The sequence below is a fragment of the Phascolarctos cinereus genome, unplaced genomic scaffold (genome assembly GCF_003287225.1).
Source record: "Phascolarctos cinereus isolate Bilbo 61053 unplaced genomic scaffold, phaCin_HiC Scaffold_1;HRSCAF=81, whole genome shotgun sequence".
NCBI classification, from domain to species: domain Eukaryota; kingdom Metazoa; phylum Chordata; class Mammalia; order Diprotodontia; family Phascolarctidae; genus Phascolarctos; species Phascolarctos cinereus.
This window is the reverse complement of record NW_027555514.1, coordinates 28395229-28421680: the sequence shown is the minus strand read 5'-3', so window position 1 is coordinate 28421680 and position 26452 is coordinate 28395229. Positions and strand designations below refer to the sequence as shown.

Sequence of the window (26452 nt, the reverse complement as noted above, 5' to 3'; positions counted from 1 at the left end):
AGCCTAGGGGTGAAGAAATCCAAGGAAATCTAGGCACTGGAGGTGAGGAGGAAGAGCATTCCAGGTATGGGGGCTGCCACTGAAAAAGCAGACTTGAGAGACGGAGCACTGCGTGGAGAGAAGACTTACAGGTCAGAAGGGCCCAGGGAATAATGGGGGGCACTGTAGTTTAGACGGGCATATGTGGGAAAGGGGGGGGCCGTGGATGCTGGAATTGCTCTGGAAATGATTATAAGCAGTTAGCAGTGATAAGTGGTTGCAGAGATATTTCTACTCTACTGGAAAAGTGCCTTTAAAATAACATTGGTGGGGAAATGTGTGTGTGTGTGTGTGTGTGTGTGTGTGTGTGTGTGTGTGTGTGTGTGTGTATGTATATTTTCATTTTATATAGAGGAGCCTAATAAAATGTAAAGTGAGGCCGAGATGTCTTAGTTTTATTTAAAGAGTTAATCCAGAATAAAAACAACCAAAACTGGGAGTAACACCAGTAACAGAGAGATGTGGGGCAGGCATTAGCAGAGACCTACCATGATAGACACCTGCAGTGGGTCAGGGAGATCACTTGGGAAAGGTGAGGCTGGGAAGGAGGGCTGGCCAGTCACATGGCAAACAAAGAGTAACAGACGCACAGCCGAGTGCTGCCCACCCTGGGACCCAAGAAATGTGAAAAGACCCAAGCTTCCACATGGGCAGAAGAAACCTCTGAAATGTCTACAGGGGTGGGGACATCCCTTCATCAACACAATCACAGATTCACTAAAATAATGACACATAAGCAACCAGTTATAAGAACACCAATGAGAGTCCCCAAGACAAGTTGTGCTATGCATACAATTACCATTTTCCAGTCTGCTTCAACTTTTCTGAATACAGATTCCATTTTCCAAACACCGTTTTCCCATCCGGAAATTTTTTCATTACTACTTGAAACCCGGACATAACAATCTTCCACTGGATTATAAGTGAGGTGGAAAAGTTTAGCCATTTTCTCATCTTCAGACGGTATGAACACAGTTTCTTTTCTCTTAACAAAAGAAAGCAGAATTATTTTTTCCCAAATATATCAGAAGTGGATAGAGAGGTCTGGGCATGCACATAATACGGCTTCTAAATAGCAGACTTCTTAAAAATATTGTCTTATTAATAGAGCAATTCAAGGTGTTCTAAAAGTCTCAGTGTAGTTTATTAAAGCTTAAATAGCTTTACTGAAGTTCACATTAAGCATCCATTTATTAAGAGGGAGTATCTTCACCTAAGAGTTCCCTAGACTAATGAAATCACAAGTCCAATTCCCATCCCATCCTATCCCAATGAACAGAGCAATCTGGAGTGACAACTATGTTTTTATTCTACACATTAAAGCAATTAAACTATTGACTTTCTAGAAATTTTATTAGCTTCTGTTATTATATATGACCAAGGTTTCCTCTTTCCACTGTTGATCACAAGGTTTGCCTTCTTTTGTTGACTTCACTGTGCAAATAAAGACTAATTATGGTAGATACTTAACCTACTTTAATCAACTATGATTAATACCATAATTAGAAGAATAATGACTTTAGCAGAAAAAGATATGGTCAACTAAAAATTTCCATACTTTTAACAGAACATAAGACACACATTAAATTAAGTTTGTTCAGATTATAACTTGTATAGCAATTAATGATTTGAGTCACTGGTTGAATTTTGTCCTATAATTCTAAGACTGAGCTGAAAATGGAGTCATTTCTATTACAGCAAAAACTGTGCAAAATGTAACTAAAATGACCCACCCACTTCAGTCATGTTGTAGACAATCAGTAATGACAGATTTTGAAAAATCAGGGGAATAGATTGACATTGATGGGGAAAATAACATTATGGTTTTAAAAAGTGTATATTTCCATATTTTTTGTAGACCTACCTCTCCCCACCCCACCCCTGCTTTCCATAAACTAGATCACAAATTCTCTGAAGTCAGAGGCCATATCTTACATATTTTCCTATCTTTAGCCATATCTAGCAAGGTACCTTGAATACAGCCAACTACTCAAATATTTGCTAATTTGATTTAAACCACAGTTTCCTGAATTGGACAAATACATTATTTACATAGTAAATTACCTAGCATCAGGAATATTAACCAAAGAATAGCTCAAAGATAATTTCAATGATACATCAACAATTTCACCATTAGAAACATTTTTAATCAAAGCAATAGGCTTAAAATCATTAGGAAAGATTTACTGTCATAAACAAATTAACTTCTCCCATTTTATCTCACAAAATTTTCATATAGTTTATAGTTTATAAGAAGAAGCAAAAGTCAAGGACATTACAATCCTGTTACAAAACATCTTGTATGTTATCAACACATCACTTTGTTATCTGAGTGTTCTCTTCCTCCCACAAGCACACTATAATGGGGCTTATATTTGTGGAATCTGAAGAAGTACAAGATGGGTTTAAATGTAATACTTATCAATAAAATAAGTTTCTTTCCTTAGCAACTGGAATACATAGTTTTCAATGTATATGAAGAACTATAAAATCAAGTGTTTAAAGAACAATTCAGGGGAAAGGGAAGGATAACAGAATTCTATTTCTTTCTATCTTCCCAACTAACTACAACTTAATGAGTTCTCTATAATAATAACCTAAGCAGCCTGGAGATGAAGAAAGGGGAGACACAAATAAGCATATTATCATCACAATATCAGAAATCTTTTAACCAAGGATGCTAGTTTCAAACCCTTATTTTTAAGAATTCTCAGAATTTCTGTAGTATAACTGTTGCCAACTATTATTTCTCTTTATTCCTCCTCCAAAGCAATTAGCTACTGATTCCCTCTAAATTTTTACGTTCTTTTAAACCATTACTTTCTAATGTGAATTGATAGGAGGAAATGTCAAAGCCATTATCCTAAGACCAAGAAGTACTCCCTAGGGTTGGCTAATGTTGGGGGGGAAGAGAAAGGGAAAATCCTCCCCATGAATGAATTCTATACCTCTGAACCCATTTCGCCTCTGGCTACTCTCCAAGCCACAGACCCCGAGATGCGGCCACCCAGCTCTCCAGGCTTAGGAGTTTTGGGAGAGATGAATTCCACAAGCTCCACGATTATCCTGTGCAGGAGCTCCCTTCTTCGGCTCTCTGATAAGGAGAGCTGCCTCTGTAGGAAAAGAAGACAAAACCAAAAAAACTGACATTCCTTCCCATTGAGACCTATTTGAAGCCAGAATCTGAGTGAGATGAGGGACAGGGAAAGAGCCTGTAATTTCCCAGAAGAGGAAAGGTCCCTCAACCGATGCAGGTTGGTACTTTCTCTGCAACCTGGAGTGTTAAGAGTTTTGTCTCACCGAGACAAGAAAACAAATTACTAAAATCTGAAATAACTTTAGGATCAAGAAGCTGGAGCAGATAGGAAAAAATGACAGCAGAAACATCTCCTTCAATTTCAAGATTTATTATTTTTTAAAAAAGACACAGCAAAATCAAATGCCCTGTAACTCAGTTAAAATGATTCTTGACACCCTAGGAATCACTTAACCTCTCATTTTCCTCATCTGCAATGTAAGGAAGCTGGACTATAATAATGCTAAGCAATTTCAAATTATAACAAGTCTAACCCTGAGATAATTCTACATTCTTCTTCGTTCTACTCTGTTCGCTTAAATTAACTGCTTTGATCACTTGCTTATATTTACTCAAACAAAGCATTTTGAACTTACTTCTTCAACCAAATATTGCTCTTACATTTTAATTCACTACTTTACTGAAATCCTACTTTCTGATTTTCTTTTGCAAATCTATTTTTGGACACACACTGAAGTCATTTCTATACTCTATAAATAAAACATGACTGACACCATTTGCCTAATTTCCAAATGCACACTTCTTAGACACATCAACTTCTTGCTTCTGCAGCTAGGACTCCACACAGCAAGATGTGGCTGGTCTATTTGGTGATAAAAATGCAGAAAAATTTTATAAAGTGAAAAAGTGAGATTTATACAGAAGATAATATGGGTAAAGGCTCTAAATCACACACACACACACGCACATGCGCGCACACACACTCATTACCTACCACAGTGTCTTCTTTTGGAAAAGAAGGGAGCTACATTAAATTTCCTTTCTCAAGTTGTATGAAAGATTGCAAAGATTTCTGAGGAATCAGGAGAACAATTTGAAAAGGGCTATTTCCCCCCAATAGCAGCTCAATTAATGCTCTGAATAAAATCCCATGAGGCTGTTCGGTGATGTTCAAAATGGAAACCATGCCTGAAATAAGATGAACTTCAGACAGGCAATGACAGAAAATTCGCACAGAGAACAGAGAATTCAGAGGTACTCACTACCCATTCATTTTGGTATCTGAAGAATATGCATGACTTCACTGAGTATGGCCAGATGCTGAGTAAGCATCAAAGGTCTTCAAGAGTTGTGGCCCCAAAGAATTGGAAATGGAGAGGATGCCCATCACTTGGGGAACGGCTGAGCAAGTTGTGGTATATGAATGTAATGGAATACTATTGTGCTATAAGAAATGATGAACAGGCTGACTTCAGAAAAACCTGGAAAGACTTATATGGTCTGATGCTGAGCGAAGTGAGCAGAAGCAAGAGGACTTTGTACTCCATAACAGCCACGTTATGCAATGACTAATATTGTTAAACTGAACCCCTCTCAGCATTACAAGGATCTAAGACATTTCCAGAGGCCTCGGGATGGAAAATGCTGTCCACATCAAAGAAAGAACTATGGAAGTCAAATCACTCTTACTTATTTTTACCTTCTGTTGAGTTTTGTTTCATCTTTCTGATGGTTCCTCGTATTGGTTTTAATTTTTACTTACAACTTCACTAATGTGAAAATATGTTTAATGGGTATGTAAATGTAAAGCCTATATCAGATTGTGCGCTGTCTTGGGGAGGAAGGGGGAGAAAAATTTTCAACTCAAAAGCATATGGAAGTGACTGTTGATAAATCAAAATAAATTAAGAAAATTAAGAAAAAAAACAAAAAACCAAAACAAAACGTTTTTTGGAAAAAAAAAAAAAGAGCTGTGGCCCCAAACTTCATAACCTTGCAGCCAAACTAGGGGTGGGCTTCTCTGTGCTCAGCCAGCAGCAGATGGCAGGCATGGGGTTCTGGCAACAGGCCTATATTCTTCCTTTCCTGCCTGAGCCTACAGTCCCATGGGCACCCTGCCATCATCTCAGTGCCACAAGGCATCAGGGCAGGCCTTCAGTGAGGGCGTGCCAGATACGTCAGCCACATCGTACAGTGTGCAGGAGACCAAATTTGAAATATCTTTCAGAAGTCTTAGATCCAAAACCACACAAAACTGATGTGACTCCAAATAAACATTCTGAAAATAGGCAAAGGGTGTCAGTCATTTTTAATGACAGAATATAGAAACGGCTAATAAAGTCTGTATTCATGCTCTGAGACTGCCCCTTAACACACTTCCATTCCACATTGACTTGCTATTTCTGTACTCCTCTCCTCCTTCTCTACACACCCCAGGCTCTACAACACAGGTTAGCACTTCAGAATACGTGGTCTTACATTGTTATCTCATCGTTTCACGGGTTAGCCCTGCCTCCTTCCGAGACCCTGGTGGTCAGGGATCAATCACATCCCTATTTCTTCCCTCACTTTCACGGAGGAAGCTGAAATGTAAGTCAACACATACTTCTGCAGTGTCTGCAAGTGCAGCACAGTTCTGGTGTGATGCCAGGGAGAGGCGGCACGGTGCCCTGCAGAGTCTACAGACATGGAGGTCAATGTCATCACTGGCAGTTCTTAGTCATGTAGCTCTGAGTAAGGCATTTAGCTTGAGCATCAGTTTGCCCAGCTGTAAAATGGGGATAACAATCCTTGTCAAGTACTACCTACTTCAGAGAGTCGTGAAAAGTCAATGACAGCCTGTTTGTTGATTAATGTCAGCAGGTATAAACACTGCCAAATAAATGCCAACGAGAAAATACTATCCCACAATATATGCCATGCTTCTGGATCTGCTTTGTTGCTAGCACCTCCTACCTTACAAATCCCTCATGCCACCCATAAGGTAAAGATCAGAATGCCACAGATAGGGGTTAGGGAAATCATTAAGTTTAATAACCAATATTCAGAATCTCTCCATTTCTGCTCCTTCTTCTTCATTTGTTTAAAAGGTTAATTCTAAGGAGCCTACCAGACTGAAGGTCTACAGAGCTGCTTGTGCTGACCTCATTGTTGTAAAACCTAGACAGTCTACCAGGAAATGCCAGGAAACTGAATCGCTTCCATTTGAATTCTTGGGAAGATTCTGAAGATCTTCACCTGGCAAGATAAGGTACCAGACACTGACGTCCTTTCTCCAGTTGAAATGCCAAGCATTCAAACTCTACTGTAGAAAGTGCAGCCCGATGGGCTGGCCACGTTGTTTGAATGCTAAACATACGTTTGCCTCAAAGACTATTTAATGGAAAATTCACACAAGGCAAGTGCTCATGTGGAGGTCAGAAGAAGAGAAATAAAGACATTCTCAAGGTCTCGCTGAAGAACTTTGGAGGCCATTGTGAAACATGGAACCACCCAGCATGGCATGCCTGCATCAAAGAAGGTGCTATGCTCTATGAGCAAAGCAGAATTGCAGTAGCTCAAAAGAAATGCAAGATGTGCAAATTTAGAGCCATTTCCACTCCCAATGTTCACGTAGACTATTTGTGCCCAACCTGTTTGGTAGATAGAGCCTTCTGAGCTCATACTCGTCTGATCAGCCACCGCTGGACACACTGTACCTTGACCCCAACACAGTGACGTCCTTCTGCTCCTCTTCGAGAACAAAGGACCACAGCCAACCAATCGTAAGGAGCCCCTCGATACTGAAAACGGTACTGCAGCATACTTGGATGAGCTGCATTTTATGATGGTTCACGTTATACAAGACCCCAATATACGGCATCTAAATTAGGCTTCCGACTTTAAAGAATAAAGCACCTGTGACTTTGTCAACATGGCTCTTCCCTCTCTCGACACAGATCACTGTTCTTTAAGAGGGGCTGCGGCTGAAATGTTCCTCGCCCTGTGGCCAACCCCATGATGAACCTTCTACCACTCAGGCTGACCCGCAAGCAATGGCCCCTCACCTGGCTGGGGGGGAAGCCTGTCCAGCTTAGAGTCACACCCACTGAGAACCGCTCCCACCAACAAGGTATGAGAGTAACACTTCGGTGAAGCAGTTTGAATGTTATTCTTTTTCACTACGAGGGCCAAAACAAAGGGTCATGTTCAAATAGATTCCATTTTCCACCATGTGGAAAAGTTAAAAGTACAAGCAGAAAAACATACATTTTCTTACAAAGCAATCCTTCCACTTTATAGCCATGATTAAAAGAAAATGACTTTTTATTCTCAGTTCAAATCTCTATACAGAGATTTGTCGTCATAGAAATAGTAGACAATCACATACCTGCTTATTAAGGCCATTGATTGTTTCTCTAAGTAATTCTTCTTTAATTTGAGTTCTCCTAGAGACTACTTCTTCATGTTTACAGGAATACCTCCAAGTGACATCAACAATCTCAAATAAAAGAAAGGATGTTTACATTTATCATGCTGATTACAATCAATACTTAGTTTTTGAATAAGCAGAATACACAACAAGCTAATATTTAGCAAGCTTTTCAAGATTATTCTCATCATACATTGAAAAATAGTGCAAAGAGATTAATTTTCAAAATACAACCAGCATATTTCTAAGAGTGACTGGGAAATGAAAAAATTTTCAGAACTTAGTACAAAAAATTTTCTATTTTATTTGGAAAGCTGATTTCGTAAATTGCTTAATTTGTGAAGTAATTAAAATACCCTAATTACTATATGTCTTAAGTAGGAAAAAACATTATTTCCCCTACCTCATCCTTTGAGAATGCTAGGATATAGGAGAGCTTCTTCCCCCATCCTCCTTCATAAAGGAGGGGTTTATCACAAACATTTTCACAAGCATCACAGTGCAGCCATCGCTGCTGAGATTGAGAATATACTTCTGTCCAAACATGGTCTGTACAAGCAATAGAGGAGACAAAAATCAGTAGTCATTTAAAAATATCTATCTATCTCTCTATCCTTATACAAACACATTATCTATAGATTTGTATGCATCGGTATATACACATGTGTGCATATACATGTTACGTATAATATAATAAATGTCTATTATACACACACATATAATTCACTTATGAAAGACAGGATTTTGTGTGAAATGTGTTAAGGAAAACTTGTTCCTTAATGTTTCCCCCTGTGTCACTGGAATCTTTGAAACAGGCCTATGTTCTTTGTAATTACAACTCATTAATCACATGGTCAAATTTAAGATGGATAAAAACGTCACTATGCTGCAACACAGATAGGTAGATAGATGGATGGACAGATAAGACAGACTTTGCTAAGTGCAGAGGATACATTTACAAGTAAGCAAGACAGTCCCAAAATGAACTATTTTTAGCCAGCATACATTTATTTTGAAAATACTCTTTTTGCTAAATGTTAAAGCACAATGAAGTTATTAGTATTTCTTCCCATCTGAAATTTCCCAGCTATAGCTGTTATGTCCTGGGAGAAGCTGAAGTTATTCTGGAAGTGAGCCTGCCTCTACTATCCTATCCTTCCTGACACCAACTGGCTTCTTTATTGTCATTCTCTTTAGAGGCAGGGATTGTCTCATATCTTACTTTTTAAACAAGGAGAGTGAAGAGTATATCTGATTCAAAAAAGCAAGAAAAATACACAAACCTCTCACTGGTGGAAAGAGAATAAGGCATTCTAAACCAAGTAAATTTTGTTTGATTATCTACACGCAGTGTCACAGACCTCAAACCATTAATGAGAAAACACTGAAGGCAGGTTAAATCAGATAGAAGAGTCTCCAGAGGAGATGGTTACCAGTTGAATCCCAGATGTAGCGTGCCTCGAACCCCATGGCTCTGCAGCACAGTGTGAAGCAGTTTGCCCATTCACCACATCGCCCACGTCTGGTTTCCAAGAGTTTCTCAGGATCATTATACCTGAAAAACCAAACAAACAAAACTTTTATTAGAAAATCTAGGAGTAGGCGTACTTTGGAAATGTCTATAATATAAAAAACAAAACAGATCCATAAAGCTTTAAAAAAACCTTTCTACATGGGAAAAATAGCTCTTTACTACAAGACTTTCAAACATTCTTGACAAAAAGAATAGAACTGAGTAGACACTTTGTCACACACACATAACACACCCCAACCTCCCCCAACACTCTGGTGTAGAAATATATTAAACTCTCCAAGGATGCCCAGCAAAATCATGCTGTTAGGACTTGATCCAGCGAGACCACTATTATGCCTATACCCTAAAGAGGTCAAAGAAAGAGAGAAGACTCATGTACAAAAATATTTATAGCAGTACTCTTTGTTGGAAGAAAGTACTAGAAGCCAAGTGGGTGCCCACAGACTAGGGAGGGCTGATCAAATTGTGGTATATACATAGTGGAATATTACTGCACCATTAGAAATGACAAAAGGGATTCAGAGAATGCCACGATGATGTACATTAACGAATGTGGAATGACCCAGGGCAGCTAGATGGCACAATGGATAGAGCACAAATATGGCCTCGGACACCTACTAGCTAGTGTGACCCTCAGCTTCCTCATTTGTCAAATGAGCTAGAGAAGGACAAGGCGAACCACTCCGGTATCTTTGCCAAGAAAACCTCAAAAGGACCACAAAGAATCAGACATGACTGAAATGACTGAACAGCAACAACAGAATGACCTAAGCATAACCAGGAGAACAATGTACACAATGACTACCATGGAAAGCAACACTGGAAGACTGAAGAGTCACTGCGATGACCAAATGACTTCAGGAGGCCGAGGAAGCAACCTTCCCATCACTTGGCAGACAGTCGACAGACGAGAGGCACAAAAAGACACGCACTTTCAGACATGGCCAGGATGTTTACTGGCTTGATTATACTTGTTTGGTGCAAGAGAGGGCTTCAAAAAATAGGTTTTTTGGGGGGAGGAAGGATAGTAATGCTAAAAAAAGAAAGAAAGAAAGAAAGGGGTATCAATGAAACAGAATACACAGAAGAGGGCAAAAAAAATAAAAAGCTCAAAATCAGAAGAGAGGATACAGAGCCAATATGGCAGAGAAAGCACTCAGGTGAGCTCTCTCAACATTCCCCTTCACAAAACTTAAAAATTAAGCCCTAGAAGGGTGTTATCTATGTATCTATGTATCTATGTATCTATGTATCTATGTATCTATCTATCTATCTATCTATCTATCTATCTATCTAGATATACCTAGATAAATAATAAGATATATCTAGACAGGCAGACAGACAGATAGATAGATAGATAGATAGATAGAGCCGTGTGTGTGTGTGTGTGTGTGTGTGTGTATCTCCACACTTAATTGCAGCCTTCCTGGGATGGGGAGAAAGGGGGGAAAAAAAACAAAGTAAAAAATTACAGCACAGAACAAAATAAAACCTACAAGGAAGAAACAATGGACAGCTCTGAACACAATGCATAGCATTTATTATATAGGCTTCCTTGAAATGGAAATTTATTGCTTAATATTTTGAATCCTCTCTTATGTTCTGCTGTGCATATGGCAATTTTTTTTTCTTTTGTATTTAAGTTTAAAATTTTAACAATTACAAAAAAAACAAAAAACAAAAAGGGTGATATCACAAGTAAATTAGGGGAAAATGTACCTGTCAACTCCAAAGGACTCATGATGGAAAATGCTGTCCACATCTAGAAAAAGAACTATGGAGTCTGAATGTAGATAGAAGCACATTATTTGATATCTCTTTTTTTTGTTTCTTCTTTCTTGTGGTTTCTCCCACTGGTTTTAATTCTTCTTCACAACATGACTGATGTGAAAATAGGTTCAATATGAATGTATATGTAGAGCCTATAATCAGATTGCATGCCATCTTGGGGTGGGGAGAGGGGAGAGATGGGGAGAAAATTTGGAACTCAAAATCTTATGGAAGTGAATGATGAAAATTAAAAATAAATTTAAAAAAATTTAAAAATGTACCTGACAGATTGACTAATAAGGAAAGAGCTTATGACCAAATGAGATAAGAGAAGTTTATGGGAAATAAAATAGATAATTTTGATTACATAAAATAAAAAGATTTTGTAGAAACAACACTAATATAGCAAAAATAAGAAGGAAAATAGGAAACTGGAAAAAAATTTTTACAGCAAGTTTCTCCGATAAAGGACTCATTTTTCAAATATAAAGTGCGAGAAATGATTATTTCTCTTTTGTATTAATAACTAATTGTATAGGACTAAAGTTTTTCCCATTTTCTACTTCCTCAAACAGAAATCCAATGTGGGAAATCTCTCAAAGACTTATCCAGCTAGGATGACTGAGATCTAATCAAAAACAATAAAAGAAATTATAAGTTTAAGCGAATGCATATATTCTTAGCTTAGATCTGGGAAAATGCTGAATGCTGATTCTCCCTTTTATTAGACAAGTGATGCGGCAATTGTTAAGTCTCTTTGACCAAGATTTGGGTGACCTAAGTCACATACCCAAAGACTGTCATCATAATTATAGTTTAGCCTCTTACCATATATCCATTTTCTCACCAATTGTTAACCAATCAGAGCTGATTTCCACCCTAAGGAACACATACTCTTCCATGGGCATATAAACTGTGAGTCTACCACCATGAGGGGTCTTTGGTCTAACAGAGACAGCCAAATGACCAACCTTTTATATTATACGTGCCGGTATTATTAGTAAATGATTAAATTACTCAGAAACTATCTCTCTCAAACTTTTTAAATATCACAATAGGAAAGAGAGACAAATTTATAAAAATAAGAGCCATTTACCAGTTGATAAACAGGTCAAAAGGTTATGAATAGGCAGTTTTCAGAATAAGAAATCAAAATGATCAATAGTCACTTGAAAAAAAATGCTCTAAATCACTACTGATTAGAGAAATGCAAATTAAAACAACTCTGAGATATCGCCTCACACCTATCAGATTAGCTAACATAACAGAAAAGGAAAATGACAAATGCTAGAGGGGATGTGGAAAATTTGGGAGAGTAATGCATTGTATGTGAACTAGACCAATCATTCTTGAGGATGATTTGGAATTATGCCCAAAGGACTACAAAACATTGACCCAGCAATATCACTACTAGGTCTGCATCTCAAAGAGATCAAAGAAAAGGGAAAAAGACCTATATATGCAAAGATATTTATAGCAGATTTTTGTGGTGGCAAAGAATCAGAAATTGAGGGGATGCCCATTAACTGGAGAATGGTTGAACAAACTGTGCTTTATGATTGTGATGGAATACTATTGTGCTATAAGAAATGATGAACAGGATGGTTTCAGAAAAACCTGGTAAGACTTTTATGAACTGATGTAAAGTGAAGTGAACAGAACTAGGAGAACATTGCACATAGTAACAGCAATATTGTAAGGACGATCAACTGCGAAAGACCTAACTACTCTGATCAAGACAATGATCTAAGACGATTCCAAAGGACTCATGACAAAAATTGCTAACCACCTCTAGAGAACTGACAAACTCTAAATGCAAATTGAAGCATATTTTTAAACTTTATTTTTATTGTTTTCTTTTGTTTGTGTTTTCTTTTGCCATCTGGCTAATATGGAAACAAATGTGTTTTGCATGACTTCACAAGTATATAATTCTAGCTTTCCATCAATTTGCATTACACAAATTCAACTTTACATAAAGAGTTTAGAAAGAAATCTGCATTCCAAAAAAGCACCTGTTAGGTTTAACTTAAATTGCTGTGTTCTCTCCACTCTTGCCCCTCTGCTCCACGACCTTCTACCCTCCCACCAAAACAAAAAACAAAAAACCAACCAAAAAAAAACAAACCCCAACCCCCTCCTAGGGAAAGCACAAGAAAAGAGGAGAGGAGAGAAAGAGAGACTGACATTAGTTTAGGGGTTTGACTAGAGACCTGTGCCCCACTCTGCCCACTGGCCTGTGTGTCTGTCTTCTGTTCACCCCTACTCGGGTACTGAATATCTCTCCCCTAACCCCCCATGTGTCTGTGTCTGTGTCTGGCCCCACACCCTCTTGCTCTTGCTTCTCTGTCTCTAGTTCCCACATGTCCTTGAACCACGTGCCAATCCCCTCCTTCCAACTTCCCTCCACCCTCCCTTCACTCTGTCCACAGGCAAATTCACTTCACGTAAATCATATATTATGGGTCCCCTTAATTAAAGTGAGAACTGTCTGTAATAGATATCAAATTGTCTGCAATAGACATCAAAAGGAGGGGACAAGGGCAGAAGGGAGGGAGAGAACTTGGAAGACAGACATTTTTAAAATGATTGTTAGAAATGTTTTTACATGTAATTGGGAAATATTAAAAAAATAAATAAGTAATTAAAAAAGAATCATAGCAAACAAGCAGGACAGCTTTGGAACAACGATGTCGAATCTGATGTTCACAGTGGAGATTCAGATATAGGCTTTGTATACTTTTTGTTGTATATTATTTGTTGATATCTTGTCAAGTTCATAATAATAATAATAATAAGGAAAACTTGAAGAGAGGAGGAATCCCAGGAGATGGGTCTTGAGCAGCTTCTCCTGGAGTCAGCCCTGCTCTTCCCTGAGGGGGGTCAGCCTGCCTGTGGCTCTTTTTAATGAATGAGAAATTAAACCCTTCCACAGATGAAAAGGGGGTTGCTTACTCGCAAGTTATTGAATGAAGTATTTTTGGTAATCAAGTTCTTTTGTCTTGCAAGATGAGCTTCCTGAACTGGCAGGCATCACTTTGATTATTAATTTTATCTTATTATTAATTAATTAATTCTATAGCTTTTATACATGCATACACACACGTATACATATGTATACGTGTGTGTGTGTGTGTGTGTGTGTGTGTGTGTATTCTTCCCAAGTTTTAAGTTTTCATGAGCCCAACAAAGAAGCAATGTGTTCATTTAAAATGCTGCCACTCCAGGATCAATTATTCTTAAAAAAATATCAACAACTATTATTACCAACTGGAACAGTTCCCATTCATTCACCTTTTACTTCACCAAGTAATAAATCTGACTATAGCACTCATTCTTTTGCTTACAGGATTTCCTATTACTTTCCAGTTAAAGTTCAAACTCCTCAGCCCCGCAGTCAAAGTCCTCCATAACGTGGTTCCACACTCTCTTTCCAGATTTTCCTAATATTTCCACGTACTCCACAGTCAAGCCAAACGGGGGAACGTTGTTTCCCTTGAACACATCTGGCATCCTCACGCCTTCCATGCACTCCTCCCACTTAAATACCACCTCCTCCACAACCCACCCATGCCCTTGTCCATCGGTGATGACCTTTCCACAACACGATGCCTTCTTTTGTAATGGATGCGTCGACTATATCAGAAGGATGTATTTCCCTGCATCCCATCTCCTCCTTCTGAGACCAAGCCCCTTTCAGGTAAGAGCTATATTGGGTCTAACAGCACCTGGCACAATGCTCTCTCTGCTCATGGTAGGGGATGAACAAGAGAGTGTCATTGTAAGAGCAATCTAACTTCATCAATAAAACCTATTTAACATTTAAAGAGTTTCCATATTGAAAACCTATCTGTTTCTAACAATAATAATGATAATGATCTAAGCTGGCTGGTAGTGAAGGTCATGGTCTCAACGTCAAAGTCACAGTCAGCGCAAAAGCTTAGAACAGCTCAGGATACGCCTCTTGGCCTTAAGAAAAAATGCCTTAAAAAGGAACTCCTTAAATGATGAATTCTGTCAAGTCAAAATTCACTATAGGAACTCCAGGTTTGGGGGGGTCCCACGATACTATCTTGTCCTTATTGCTTCTGTCAAGTAAAACGCCTGGATCCTCTAACACAGAGGAGGACAAGCCTCTGGCCACCGGCTGACACTGATAAACATTTTGTCCCTGCTGCTGATGCGCTAACCAGTCCTTAGGCGTCTGCTAAACTAACAAGCCCCTGGGCTGGGTATTGAGCAGCCCACAGGGGCACTACCTACTCACCTGTGCTGATTACTGAACAAGAGATGGTTGTCACACAACTCCAGGTCTCAGCCGACACTGAATGACTAATGCGAAAACCTTGGGAATTTCAAACATTAACTAGGGAGGGCAGGCAGCTTGTCCTACAAGAACACTATAACAATTCTGTAAGTATTACTAGGCAAACACGTCTAGGAAAAAAAAGCAATTAGTGTGAAGAAAGCAAAGAAAAAAGGGCAGACCAAATAAATGTCCTTAGATGTAAATTTAGCAGTAACAAATCAGTTTGGTGAGAAAGTAGCTAAATTAACAATGCAAACTGACGTCTTTAAAGAAGAAAATACACATGAGGCAGGAGAAACTCCAGAACCCATTCCCAGCTTAAAACTATCTACAATATCATTCTTTAGTACTTTTATTTTATAATTTTAAGCGCAAAAGTTTTGAGCATTATTGTTCATGTTATCAAAAAGTTATTGTTTTTCCTTTACACATTTAATTCTAAAAGGATTACCGAAATAAAGATCATTCTAGTATCTCTCGGGATGATATTATTTTCATATGGAACACATCTCTGATTTTGTAATTACAGTCAATGGGGAAAACGGAATCCAGCTAAGGAAAATTAACTTACAGACAATGTTTAAAGCTGGAGATAGCAAGGTGCTTTGAGTTGCCCGGTGCGACGTACCTGGGGAATCGATTACTGATGCGGCACGAGCCACAGAAATGCTCTTCGACTCTGCTCGCGCCCCACCTCTGGTCGTCATTGTCAGGAGGCAGTTCCCCTCTATTTATCGTCTCGCCGCCACACTTAGCGCACGGAAGGTGATTCACCCACTGAAAAAACTCCCCTTTAAACCACTGCAAGAGCTCCAGCAGAAGAAAATCCTCTTCGTTTATATTAGCATCTGAAAAGTTAGAGCCAAACTGATGCATTAGGACGGCTACCGAAAGTGATGATGTCTGCATCATCTAAATTGTTACAATCAATCGATCAGCAGGTATTAAGTGCCTACTACGTGTCACACACAGTGCCAAGTGTTGTACATAATCTGGTCTAAAACAGAGGCCCACAGAGCAATAAGAGCAGCAGCATCTGACATTTCATAGAACTTTAAATTGAGCAAAGCAATTCATATCGACATTTACAGACATCCCGTTTGATCCTATTGTAAGGTGGATATTACGGATTTTATAATTTCCATTTTAAACACAAAGAAACAGGGATTCAGAGCAGTGAAGGGACTTCCCCATGGTTAGACAGCTAGTAAATGTCAGAGGCAGGATTCAAATCCACCTCCTGACTACATTAGACTATTTTTTCTAAAAGCTGCCTATTTATACAAACATTAAATTAACTGTGTAATCAATAAAACCAACAGGAAAAAATCCAATGTTAGGAGTAGTAAATACAGCTACCGTTACCTATGCCTTCCAATTACTTTGCATGCTAAGAAAGTCACTCTTTTAACTTAAAATGCACCAATATTTTGTATAATATTCTACTGAGGGAACTCTCTATTCTAAGAATCACCTTAACCAAGGAGGTGGGAATGGAGAGAAATAAGTATCCCAAAGTGATTTTATTTTCAGTGTTGTCTCTTTCAATCTGAAAATAAATTCATGCTTGTGCGTTTTAATAGCACTTGAACAGCATGGTTTATCTGACTTATTTGTATACAGACATCTGCATGCGAAAGTGTAACAACTATCATGATGCGTATAAATATGACATGTTACCGGTTTATATGTGTGAGTGTCTGTCTGTCTATTAGGCATTGTTAACTTTTTGGGGGGGATCATGGGCCCCTTTGGAAGTATGGTGAAGCCTATGGATCCTTTTCTGGAATGTTTTTAAATGCATAAAATGTAACACATAGGATTATAAAGAATCCAGCTATATTGAAATAGCTATCAAAATATTTCTTAAAAACCAAGTTCACAAACCTCTAGGTGAAGAATCCCTATATATGGATACACATGCATGCCTATGTATATGTACTCATGTGTGTACATGTATACATATACATGTAGATACATATACATGTATGCCTATGGATACATACATGCATATGTATGTGTATACCCAGAGCTTATACATTAATGTGTGTAATGGACAGTGAGGGGGCATCACAGTGTCTAGCTGCGGGCCTGGAGTCAGAAACACTCATCTTCAAGAGTTCAAATCTGGCCTCACACACTTACTATCTGTATGACCCTGGGGAAGTCACTTAACCCTGTTTGCCTCAGTTTCCTCATCTGTAAAATGAGCTGGATGAGGAAATGGCAAACCACTCTAGTACCTTTGCCAAGAAGTCAGACAGAAATGAAACAAGCAAACAACTGAAGTAATGGGCACGGTCAAAGTAGCAAAGCCCAAAGTGCCATTTCTCATTCTTATGGAACAGAATAGTAACCGATGTCTCTTCTGAGTCTGCGACCACCTAGAGTGCAGGTCATAGAGGTAAACTAAACTAGGAGCTGAATGGAGACAGACTTGAGGTTGAGGGGCAGGAGTCCACTCTCCATCCTGGGCCTTTGTTCCCCTCCTAGAGCCCAACCAGAGAGACAGTGAGCCCACGCCCTCCCTACTGGACTGTAAATCACGAAGGGAACTCAGTTCCACTGTGGGGGGAAGGAGAATTAAACATCAATGGTCACAGTGTGCGGGTCAATCTGCATTCTATCAAACAAAACCCCACCATCAGTTGTGTGAAAAAACACACCTAAGAACAAAGGCACACGCAGAATCAAAATGAGTAATTGGAACAAAACTGACCAGACATCAGGGGCTCCAAAAAGAGCAGGGCTACAATCATGTTCTTTATTTTTACTTTTACTTTAATTCTAGTTTTCATTAAAGTAAAATAAAAATTAAAAATAAAAATCTGTAACATCAGTAGTTAAATAATCAGTCATTAAGCATTAAGTGCCTCCTATACACCAGGAGCTGTGCTAGGCAATTCAAATTCAAATGCAAAGAATGAAACAAACTTGGCTTTCAAAAACTCAAAGGACTGTTCACAGATAATGAACTAATATCAATACTAAACGTGCACATGCCAGACGTTCAAATGAAGGAAAAATTAGCTGAGATAGTAATGTGATAATAGCAGGTGACTTGAATGTTCTTCTCTTAGAATTAGATGAATCTCACAAAAAGATAAACAAAAGGGAAAATAAAGAATCGAACCACTGGAGAATTTAGAACTGAAAGGACTATGATGTTTTCTGAAGAGAACATTAAAAACATACACATTTCTCAGCACCACAACCTTTACGAAAACAAACCATACACTAAGGAATACAGAAATTATAGATGTAAAAAACAAATACTAAACCTCCTTTACAGATAATGCAATAAAAGTAGTAATCAATCAACACACAGAGCACACTCAAAAGTTGCAGACTCAAATACAGACTTAATAATTACATCCTGCCCAAAGAACAGGCTGAAAAAATAAACCAAAGAAAAAATTTATAAATCTGAGAAAGACAATGATGAGACAAAATGCTAAAATTTCTGGGATTCAGTTAACATAGCTCAGAAGGATTATATCCGTGAGAACATACTTCAGTAAAATAAAAAGAAAGTGCTAATGAATTACCTATGCAATTAAAAATGAGAAATCCAACAAATAAAAACCCCAAAATAAAGAAATCCTGAAAATCAGACAAATCAATTGTCAGATTCTAAATCTGACCCCCAAAAAAAGTTGATTCTTTAAAAATTTTAAAATTTGTCAATGTGGGTAAAATGAGGACAATCAAGGAGTTAAGAAGACAACAGAAAATAAAAAAACTTATCAGAAATTGTTACACAGTTACACGCTAGCAAAACCAAGAATTCAAATAATCTAGGATTAAGGAAATCAAAATAGATGTAGAGAAACTACCAAAAGAAATAAAACTCCTAGTCCTGATAGAGTCACAGGAGGATCATGTAAATTTTAAAAGAATAATTAATATCTATACTTTACAAATTATTCTGACAAATTGGGAATGAAAACACTCTACCAAATTCCTTTTATTAGACAAATACAGTACTAACAACTAAACCAGGAAAGAAAAAAGCAATAGACCAATATGTTTAATTAATGCCAATTAAAAAATTAAATCATATTCTGCCATAAACACTGCAATACTTTATCCATGGATGCAAGAATATATTAGGAAAACAATGAACATAATAAGTCATGATAAAAATAAAGCATCTAATACCACATGGTTATATAGGTACAGAAAACTCCTTTGACAAAATATAATCCTCATTTATACTAAAAAAATCTTTCAAAGTATGAGCTTAGAGGGACATTTAAAAATATGATGAAAAGTATCTAAAATCAAAATCTACTGGGAAACATTAGAAATTTTCCCAATAAATACAGGAATAAAGCAAGGATGTCCCTTTCTCCGTTATCTGATATAATCCTAGAAATGCAAGCAACAGCAGTAAGATAAAAAAAGACATCAGAGGCATAAGCAAAGAGAAGGCAAAACTCTATATGTGGATGACACGATGGCTTAACTTAGAAAATCCTAGAGAATTAGCAAAGCAATTAAAACAATTAATAGCTTCACTGAAGTACTGAATTCAAAATAAACCCACAAAAATCAGCAACATTTCTACACAGGAATAACTGAATATGGGAGAATAATATAAAGGAAAATTACATTCAAAGTTACTACAAAATACATAAAATATATGGAAGTCCGTCTATCAAAGAACACTGAACAGATGACGTCTAGATACAGTTACAAAATGCTCTTTAAAGAAATAAAGAGGGGGGGCAGCTGGGTGGTGCAGTGGATAGAGCACCATCCCTGAAGTCAGGAGGACCTGAGTTCAAATCCGGCCTCAGACCAAACACTTGACACTTACTTGCTGTGTAACCCTGGGCAAGTCACTTAACCCAAATGCCTTCAAAAAAGAGAAAAAAGGAAAAAAAAGAAATACAGAAGGGGCAGCTAGGTGGGGTAGGGATAGAGCACCAGCCTTGGAGTCAGGAGAACGTAAGTTCAAATCCAGCCTCAGACCAAACACTTGATACTTACTAGCTGTGTGACCCTGGGCAAGTCACTTAACCCCAATTGCCTCGCCAAAAAAAAAGGAAATAAAGAACAAGATAAGGAGCTGGAAGAACATTCAATAGTCATGACTAGGCCAATGACAACACTGCTTAAATTAATTTACAGATTTAGTGCTACACCAATAAAACTATCAAGGGAGTACTTTACAGAGACAGAGAGGTAATGAAAATTTAGTTTGGAGGAACAAAAAAATCTAGACTACCCAGAGAAAAAGTGGAAAAAAAGTGTGATATGATAAAGTAGTAATCATCAAATTACTCAGTACTGGTTTAAAAAAGGCCAGTGGAACAGTCAGATAAATTAGAATCAAAATTAACTGAACTCAATAACCCAACACAATACATTCAATGCAATCTTACAACATATAATAAAGCCTAAAACATACATGACTTGGGAAAGAACTGTGTGCCAGGCACTGGGCTAAGCAATGGTGTTGATGCTTCTATTCTCAACCTAGTATTTTATTTATTTATGCATACACACACACACACACACACACACTCACACACATATTAGCCTCTGGAATTAAAGAATGGAACAATGATAATTTTACTTAGGACTCAAAATAATTTTTGACCTTCTCACAGAGCTGTAAACAGTAGCCATATATTAAACAGATCATTAAGTTGGTAACATGTCAAATCAGGAAGGATGATTATTTCTGAATACTGACATGACTTACATAGGTGCTATGTCTGTATATATACATATGTGCACAGAGTTGTGTTTATTACTATTGATCTTTCAAAATATACAATTTGAGAAAGTTTAGACAGTGTACAGAATGTGCTATATTAACTCTTTATAAGCAGTGCAATATTTTTACTTTCATACCCATGAATACAATGAACAGTCAAAGTCCTACCTTGATCCAATTTTTTAGCTCTTTCAAACTTGTCTTGAGCTCTTCTTTGCAATTCTTGGACTGGAATACAAGTCAAAGCTTTCTTCTGAAGAGAAATGTTTTCGTAGATAAGTACATCCTCAAATTTGGCCCGAAGCATGTTTAGAATGATTGAATCAGAAGCCTATGATGTGGAAAAAACCAAACAACTAAACCTCTAGATCTTAGCTTTTATCTAAATAATTCAAAAGTTCTTTCCTAAGATCTACAACATTAAAATTTGTTCTATTTAAAACAGGATGAATTGGCTCATTACAAAGAGTAATGTTTAACCCAATGATGCCACCTTACCACTGGTGTTACGTGATATAGGCCTATACCTCAGTTACAAGCTAACAATCATGTTTTATATATTTATGATGATTCTGGAGACCTGATGAATCAGCAGTTTACCTGTGACACAAATATGTGACAGCTCTACTAAAACTAATCATGGATTTTATGGATTTATGCCACCAAATACGAATGTTTATCAATATTTACAGGAGAACAGAACAAAGGCTTTAAGTACATGGTTCCAGGCTGCTTTTTCTTATTAAAATGAGTTTTTATAGTGGTTCCTTTTGCGGTAATTTTCCACTCAAACTCTCATTTATGGAATGGGGGAGGAGAGTTTTCCAAAAGTGCTTTCATTTCCAATTTTGTCTTTTTCAATTTGCAAACCACTTCACTGCTTGTGATTTTAATAGCATTTAAATAACAAGGTTTATTTCTTTATGCATGCACTGGCACAGCTCAGATAAGTGCAGACATAAAAATAAACTGCTGATTACATGGCTATTACAGCCGCTTTGGTAACCGTGTACTAAGGCAACAGCTACGAGACGCAGGAGTTAATTGTCTGGAGTAGTCAGAGACACTTGCAGCAGAAAGACAATGTTAGAATGGGAAACGTAATGTTGGAGATCTAGGAGGTGGCTTTTCATTAAGTGGAGGCCAACTCTGCATTCCTAGGAGGAAGATGGAGACATATTTAAGACTCATCAGGAGAAAAGCAAACATTTGGCACAGGCTGTCAAGTCAGTGGGATAAAATCAGCCTCCGTCTAACAGAAGCTGTGCCCACAAGTGCCTTTTGTCACCAGGAAAATAAAGACCTCACTCTCTCTCTAGCCTGAGCTCTGGCAGTCCTTGGCCAAACTGCTCGACGTGGCTCTCATCCCTGCATTTTGCTTGCTTATTTCAAAAAAGAAGAGTTTTTGCTTATTTGGACAAGTTTAAACACCACTTTTTGTCAATATCTTCTAAATTACCTTTGGGAATGAGGGAACAAGGAGGCAGAGATGTAAATTGCACCTCCTCACATATAACAATTTCTCTTCTTACCTGTACACAGACACGTGAACACAGAATCTAACACAAAAGGAATCTGATTTTTATCGCTGAAACTAAAACTTGGCTGGACTATTTTTATGACTCTTCTAACACCAAGAGCTCTCAAATAGTGATTACTTCTTTTAAAGGGGGAAAAAAATCCTCCACACATGGCAGTAAATCATAAACCACTCTAGTTGCTAAGAAAAGCCCATAAAAATTCACACATGTTCTGAAACTAACACTTGGCTAGCGAAAGTATAAATTTAGACCAGCTGTTCACTAATTGCCTCTGTGTGTGTGTGTGTGTGTGTGTGTGTGTGTGTGTGTGTGTGTGTGTGTGTCTTTCTTAAGTCAATCTTGCTTTAACACCATCTCTTTCTCCCCGAAGAAGTAGTAACAAGCCTGGGGATAGAATCCTCCTCGTGTTTTCAGGCTCTGAGTCACTGACACTAACGAGAATGATCTGAAAGCCATGGCTGGTAGGAGCATGGGTACTATGGAATGTATGGGCAAAAAGGTCAACAGGGAACAAAGGACCTGAATTCTGAATTAAGGAATTCCAAGTAGCAGATAACTGCTGTTCAGGTAGACAAATGAAGGATGTAACTGGAAGATTCTTATACAAAAATTATCCCACTGTGCATACTACATAGGCTTTTTATGTAGAAGACAACAAAAATACCTACGTAATAAAATACATCAAGTCAAAGCTTTAAACAACGGCACAACCTAAGCAATACACCATTCCTCCCAGTTCCTTCTACTACTCCTTGTTTAGAAGGGTGGGTATTTTTTGGAACAAACACAAAAATCAGTCAATCCACAAGCACTGACGAAGCAATTGGGTACCAGACTGTGCCAAGCACGACGGATACAGAGACAAAAAGAAATAGTCTTTGACCTGCAAAAGCTTATATTCTATCAGAGGAGACACTACGGATCTACATAAATATCTATGAGCTTGTAACAATAAATAGGGAGTTTTCGGGGAGGAGGCATTTGCAGCCAGCAGGATCGGGAAGATGGAACTCAAGCTTTGCTTAGAGTTGAAGGAAGGAAGCCAGAAGAGGAATGGTCATTTCAGGCACATTTCTGCCTGTGCTCCTGGGTAGGTTCAGAAGACATCTGTTATTCATAACTGGAAGGAGTCTACGATTTCCTCCTTTTCTAATTTTTTCTTAATAGCATGGTCTTTAATATTAAGATTGCGTCTCTACTTAGAACCTATCATGACTATGGTGTGAGTTGTTGGTCTGAGCCTAATTTCTGCCAGACTGCTTTCCAGGTTTCCCAGCAGTTTTTGGTCAAACAGAGATTCCTCCCTAAGTAATGTGTGTTTTCAGATTTGGACACCGAGTTCTACTGTTTCTGATTCTCCCTGGTCTGGTGTGTTTCACTGACTGACCTCGCTATTTTTAACCAGCACCAGATGGTCGTAATGACTGCTGCTTTATAATATAATTTGAATTCGGGAAGTACTATTCTCCTTCCATCCCGACCTCTCTTCATCATTTCCCTGGTATTCTAGATCTTTTATTTTTCCAAATGAATTTTTTTTATTATTTTATTTAGTCCTATAAATTATCTCTTTGATTGGTATAGCATTTAAAAGTGTAAATTAACTTTGGCATGAGCCAACCATGAGCATCAAATGCTCCTGAAGCTATTTCATGTGTTTCTTCTGTCTTTAAGAAGCACTTTGTACTTGATTCTACACAAATCTTCTGCGTCCACTGGTAGGTAGGTCAATCAATCCCCTGTACTTTGAAGTCATTTGGAGGGAGATTTCTCTCATACTGCCTCTTGCATTTTTAATTATTATGCAGAAACGCTGCTGATTTTTGAGGGTTTTTGCTGTAGCCTGAAATTTTGCTGAGAACACTGACTGTCCATTAGTAACTACATGGATTCTCTATAATTTTCCAAGTTTATCATCATATACTGACAAACAGCAGTGGTTTTATATCTTCTTTACATATCTTTGCATCTCTGATTTCTTACTGCTGTTGCCAGCATCTCCAGAACTACGTCCTATAACAGTGGGGAGAATGAGCATTCTTGCTTTACTCTCTTATTTACAAGAAAAGGCAGCTAGGAGGTACCATAGAATGCAGAGCCTGGAATCAGGAAGACTTGAATTCAGATCTTACCTCAGACTGACTGTGACCTTGGGCAAGTCATTTAACCCTTATCAGACTCAATTTCCTCCACTGCAAAATGGAGATAATAGGACCTACCTCTCAGGATGGTTGTGAGGTCAAAATGAGATATTTGTAAAACGCTTAGTTAGCACAGTGCCTGGAACATAGTAGGCGCTTAATAAATGTTTGTTCCCTCCCTTCTCAGTGTATCTCCATTGCATATGATGCTTGTTTTTTATTTTAGATACTTTTTATATCATATTGTTGTGAAATATTATGATAAATTATGATATTAAAAAAGAACCCTCTTTGTAGGGATTTTTGCATAAACGAGTATTGTGCTTTGTCAAAGCCATTTTTGTTCATCTATTGAGATGATCATATGGTTTTAGATCTTTTTGTTTTTAATATCATGTTAGTTATTTTCGTAATGTTATACCACCCTCGCACTGCTGGTAGAAATCTGGCTTGGTCATAATGAATGATTTCTTGGATAAACTGATGTAGTCTGTTTGACAGAATTTTATTTAAAACATCTGAACTGATATCATTAATGATATTGATCTACAGTTCTTCTGTGTTTCATCCTTCCCTAATTAAGGTATTGGGATTATATTTGCCTCATAAAAAAAAAATTCTAGGGGCAGCTAGGTGGCGCAGTGGACAGAACACCCGCCCTGAAGTCAGGAGGACCTCAGTTCAACTCTGGCCTCAGACCAAACACTTGACACTTATTAGCTGTGTGACCCTGGGCAAGTCACTTAACCCCAACTGCCAAAAACAAACAAACAAACAAACAAACAAACAAATAAATAAATAAACAAATTCTGGTAAGGTAGGAATAATTTCTGTAGGATGGACCTACTTATTCTTTAAAAATTTGATAAAACTCTCCAGTGAATCCATCAGGACCTGGAGTTTTTTTCCTTCGGCAGTGCCTTTATAACTAGTTCCGTCTTCTTTTTTGACATTAGGTGATTTTAAGATGTCTCACTGGCCTTCTTTTAGCTGGGCTGTTTCACATTTTTAGCAGTATTTATCTCACTTGCATTCTCAGTTTTGTTAGCATATAACTGTGCATAGCAGGTTCTGGTTATGCTTCGTTTCTTCTGGTTTTGTCTCGATTTCACCTTGCTCGTTTGCTATTTGTTGATCTTGTTTTCTGCCTCTTTAATCAGCTTTGCGAAAGGTTTGCCAATTTTTTTTTGTTTCCAGTTATCCATTTCTCCTCTAATTTTTTTTTAATATCTCCTCTTCTGCTTTTATTTTAGATTGCTTTTTTGTTGGTTTTCCTCATTTTTTAAAATGCACATTCAGTTCATTTTTGTTAATGTATGCTTATAGGGATATTTGCTTTAGCTGCATCCCAGAAATTCTGATGTGTTGTTCCATTATTACCATTTTTTTCTCCTAATTTTTTCCCATGATTTGTTCTTTGAGCAACTCGTTATTTAGGTTTTCATTGTTAAAGTCTCCATTTGGGTCTCTGTTTTTTGTTTGTGATCCCTGAAATGATTACTATTTTTATTGCATCCTAGTCCAAAAAGATGCATTTACTATTTCTGTCTTTTCACATATTTATAGGAATATCTCTGTGCTAGCTTAATAACACGGCCAATGTTTATTCAAGTTCCAAGTGATTCTGAGAAATACATATGTTGTTTAGTAGTTCCATTTAGGAGATGCCATAAATCTTTTAGCTCTAATTCCTACAGCAATTCTATAAGTCTGTTCAGTTTTATCTTTTCCCTTTTATCTGTCTATTAGATTTATTCAAAACTGAGAGAAGGGCATTAAAATTTGTCACTACGGTGTTACTTTCTATTATCTTCTTGTAACTCCTTTATTAACTTAGATGCTAAGGCACTTGGAGCATATAAGTTTACCATGGACATTGGTTTGTGGTCTATGGCCATTTTCAGCATAATGTAGTTTCCTTATTTATCCTTTTAGGTTTCAA

At 37.7% G+C, this 26452-nt stretch overlaps 1 protein-coding gene across 2 annotated transcripts in view; it reads right to left on the bottom strand.

The window, feature by feature from the left end:
• NGLY1 (N-glycanase 1) overlaps positions 1–26452 on the bottom strand; it is a 57897-nt gene that overhangs the window by 6168 nt on the left and 25277 nt on the right. For both annotated transcript variants that reach the window (XM_020971073.2, XM_078151349.1), the window contains exons 4-10: positions 20997–21159; positions 15729–15948; positions 8921–9042; positions 7891–8036; positions 7446–7556; positions 2988–3152; positions 839–1024 (exon numbers count right to left, since the gene is read on the bottom strand). In XM_020971073.2, the coding sequence (XP_020826732.1) occupies positions 839–1024; positions 2988–3152; positions 7446–7556; positions 7891–8036; positions 8921–9042; positions 15729–15948; positions 20997–21159 (1113 nt within the window). The remainder of the gene's footprint in view (positions 1–838; positions 1025–2987; positions 3153–7445; positions 7557–7890; positions 8037–8920; positions 9043–15728; positions 15949–20996; positions 21160–26452) is intronic.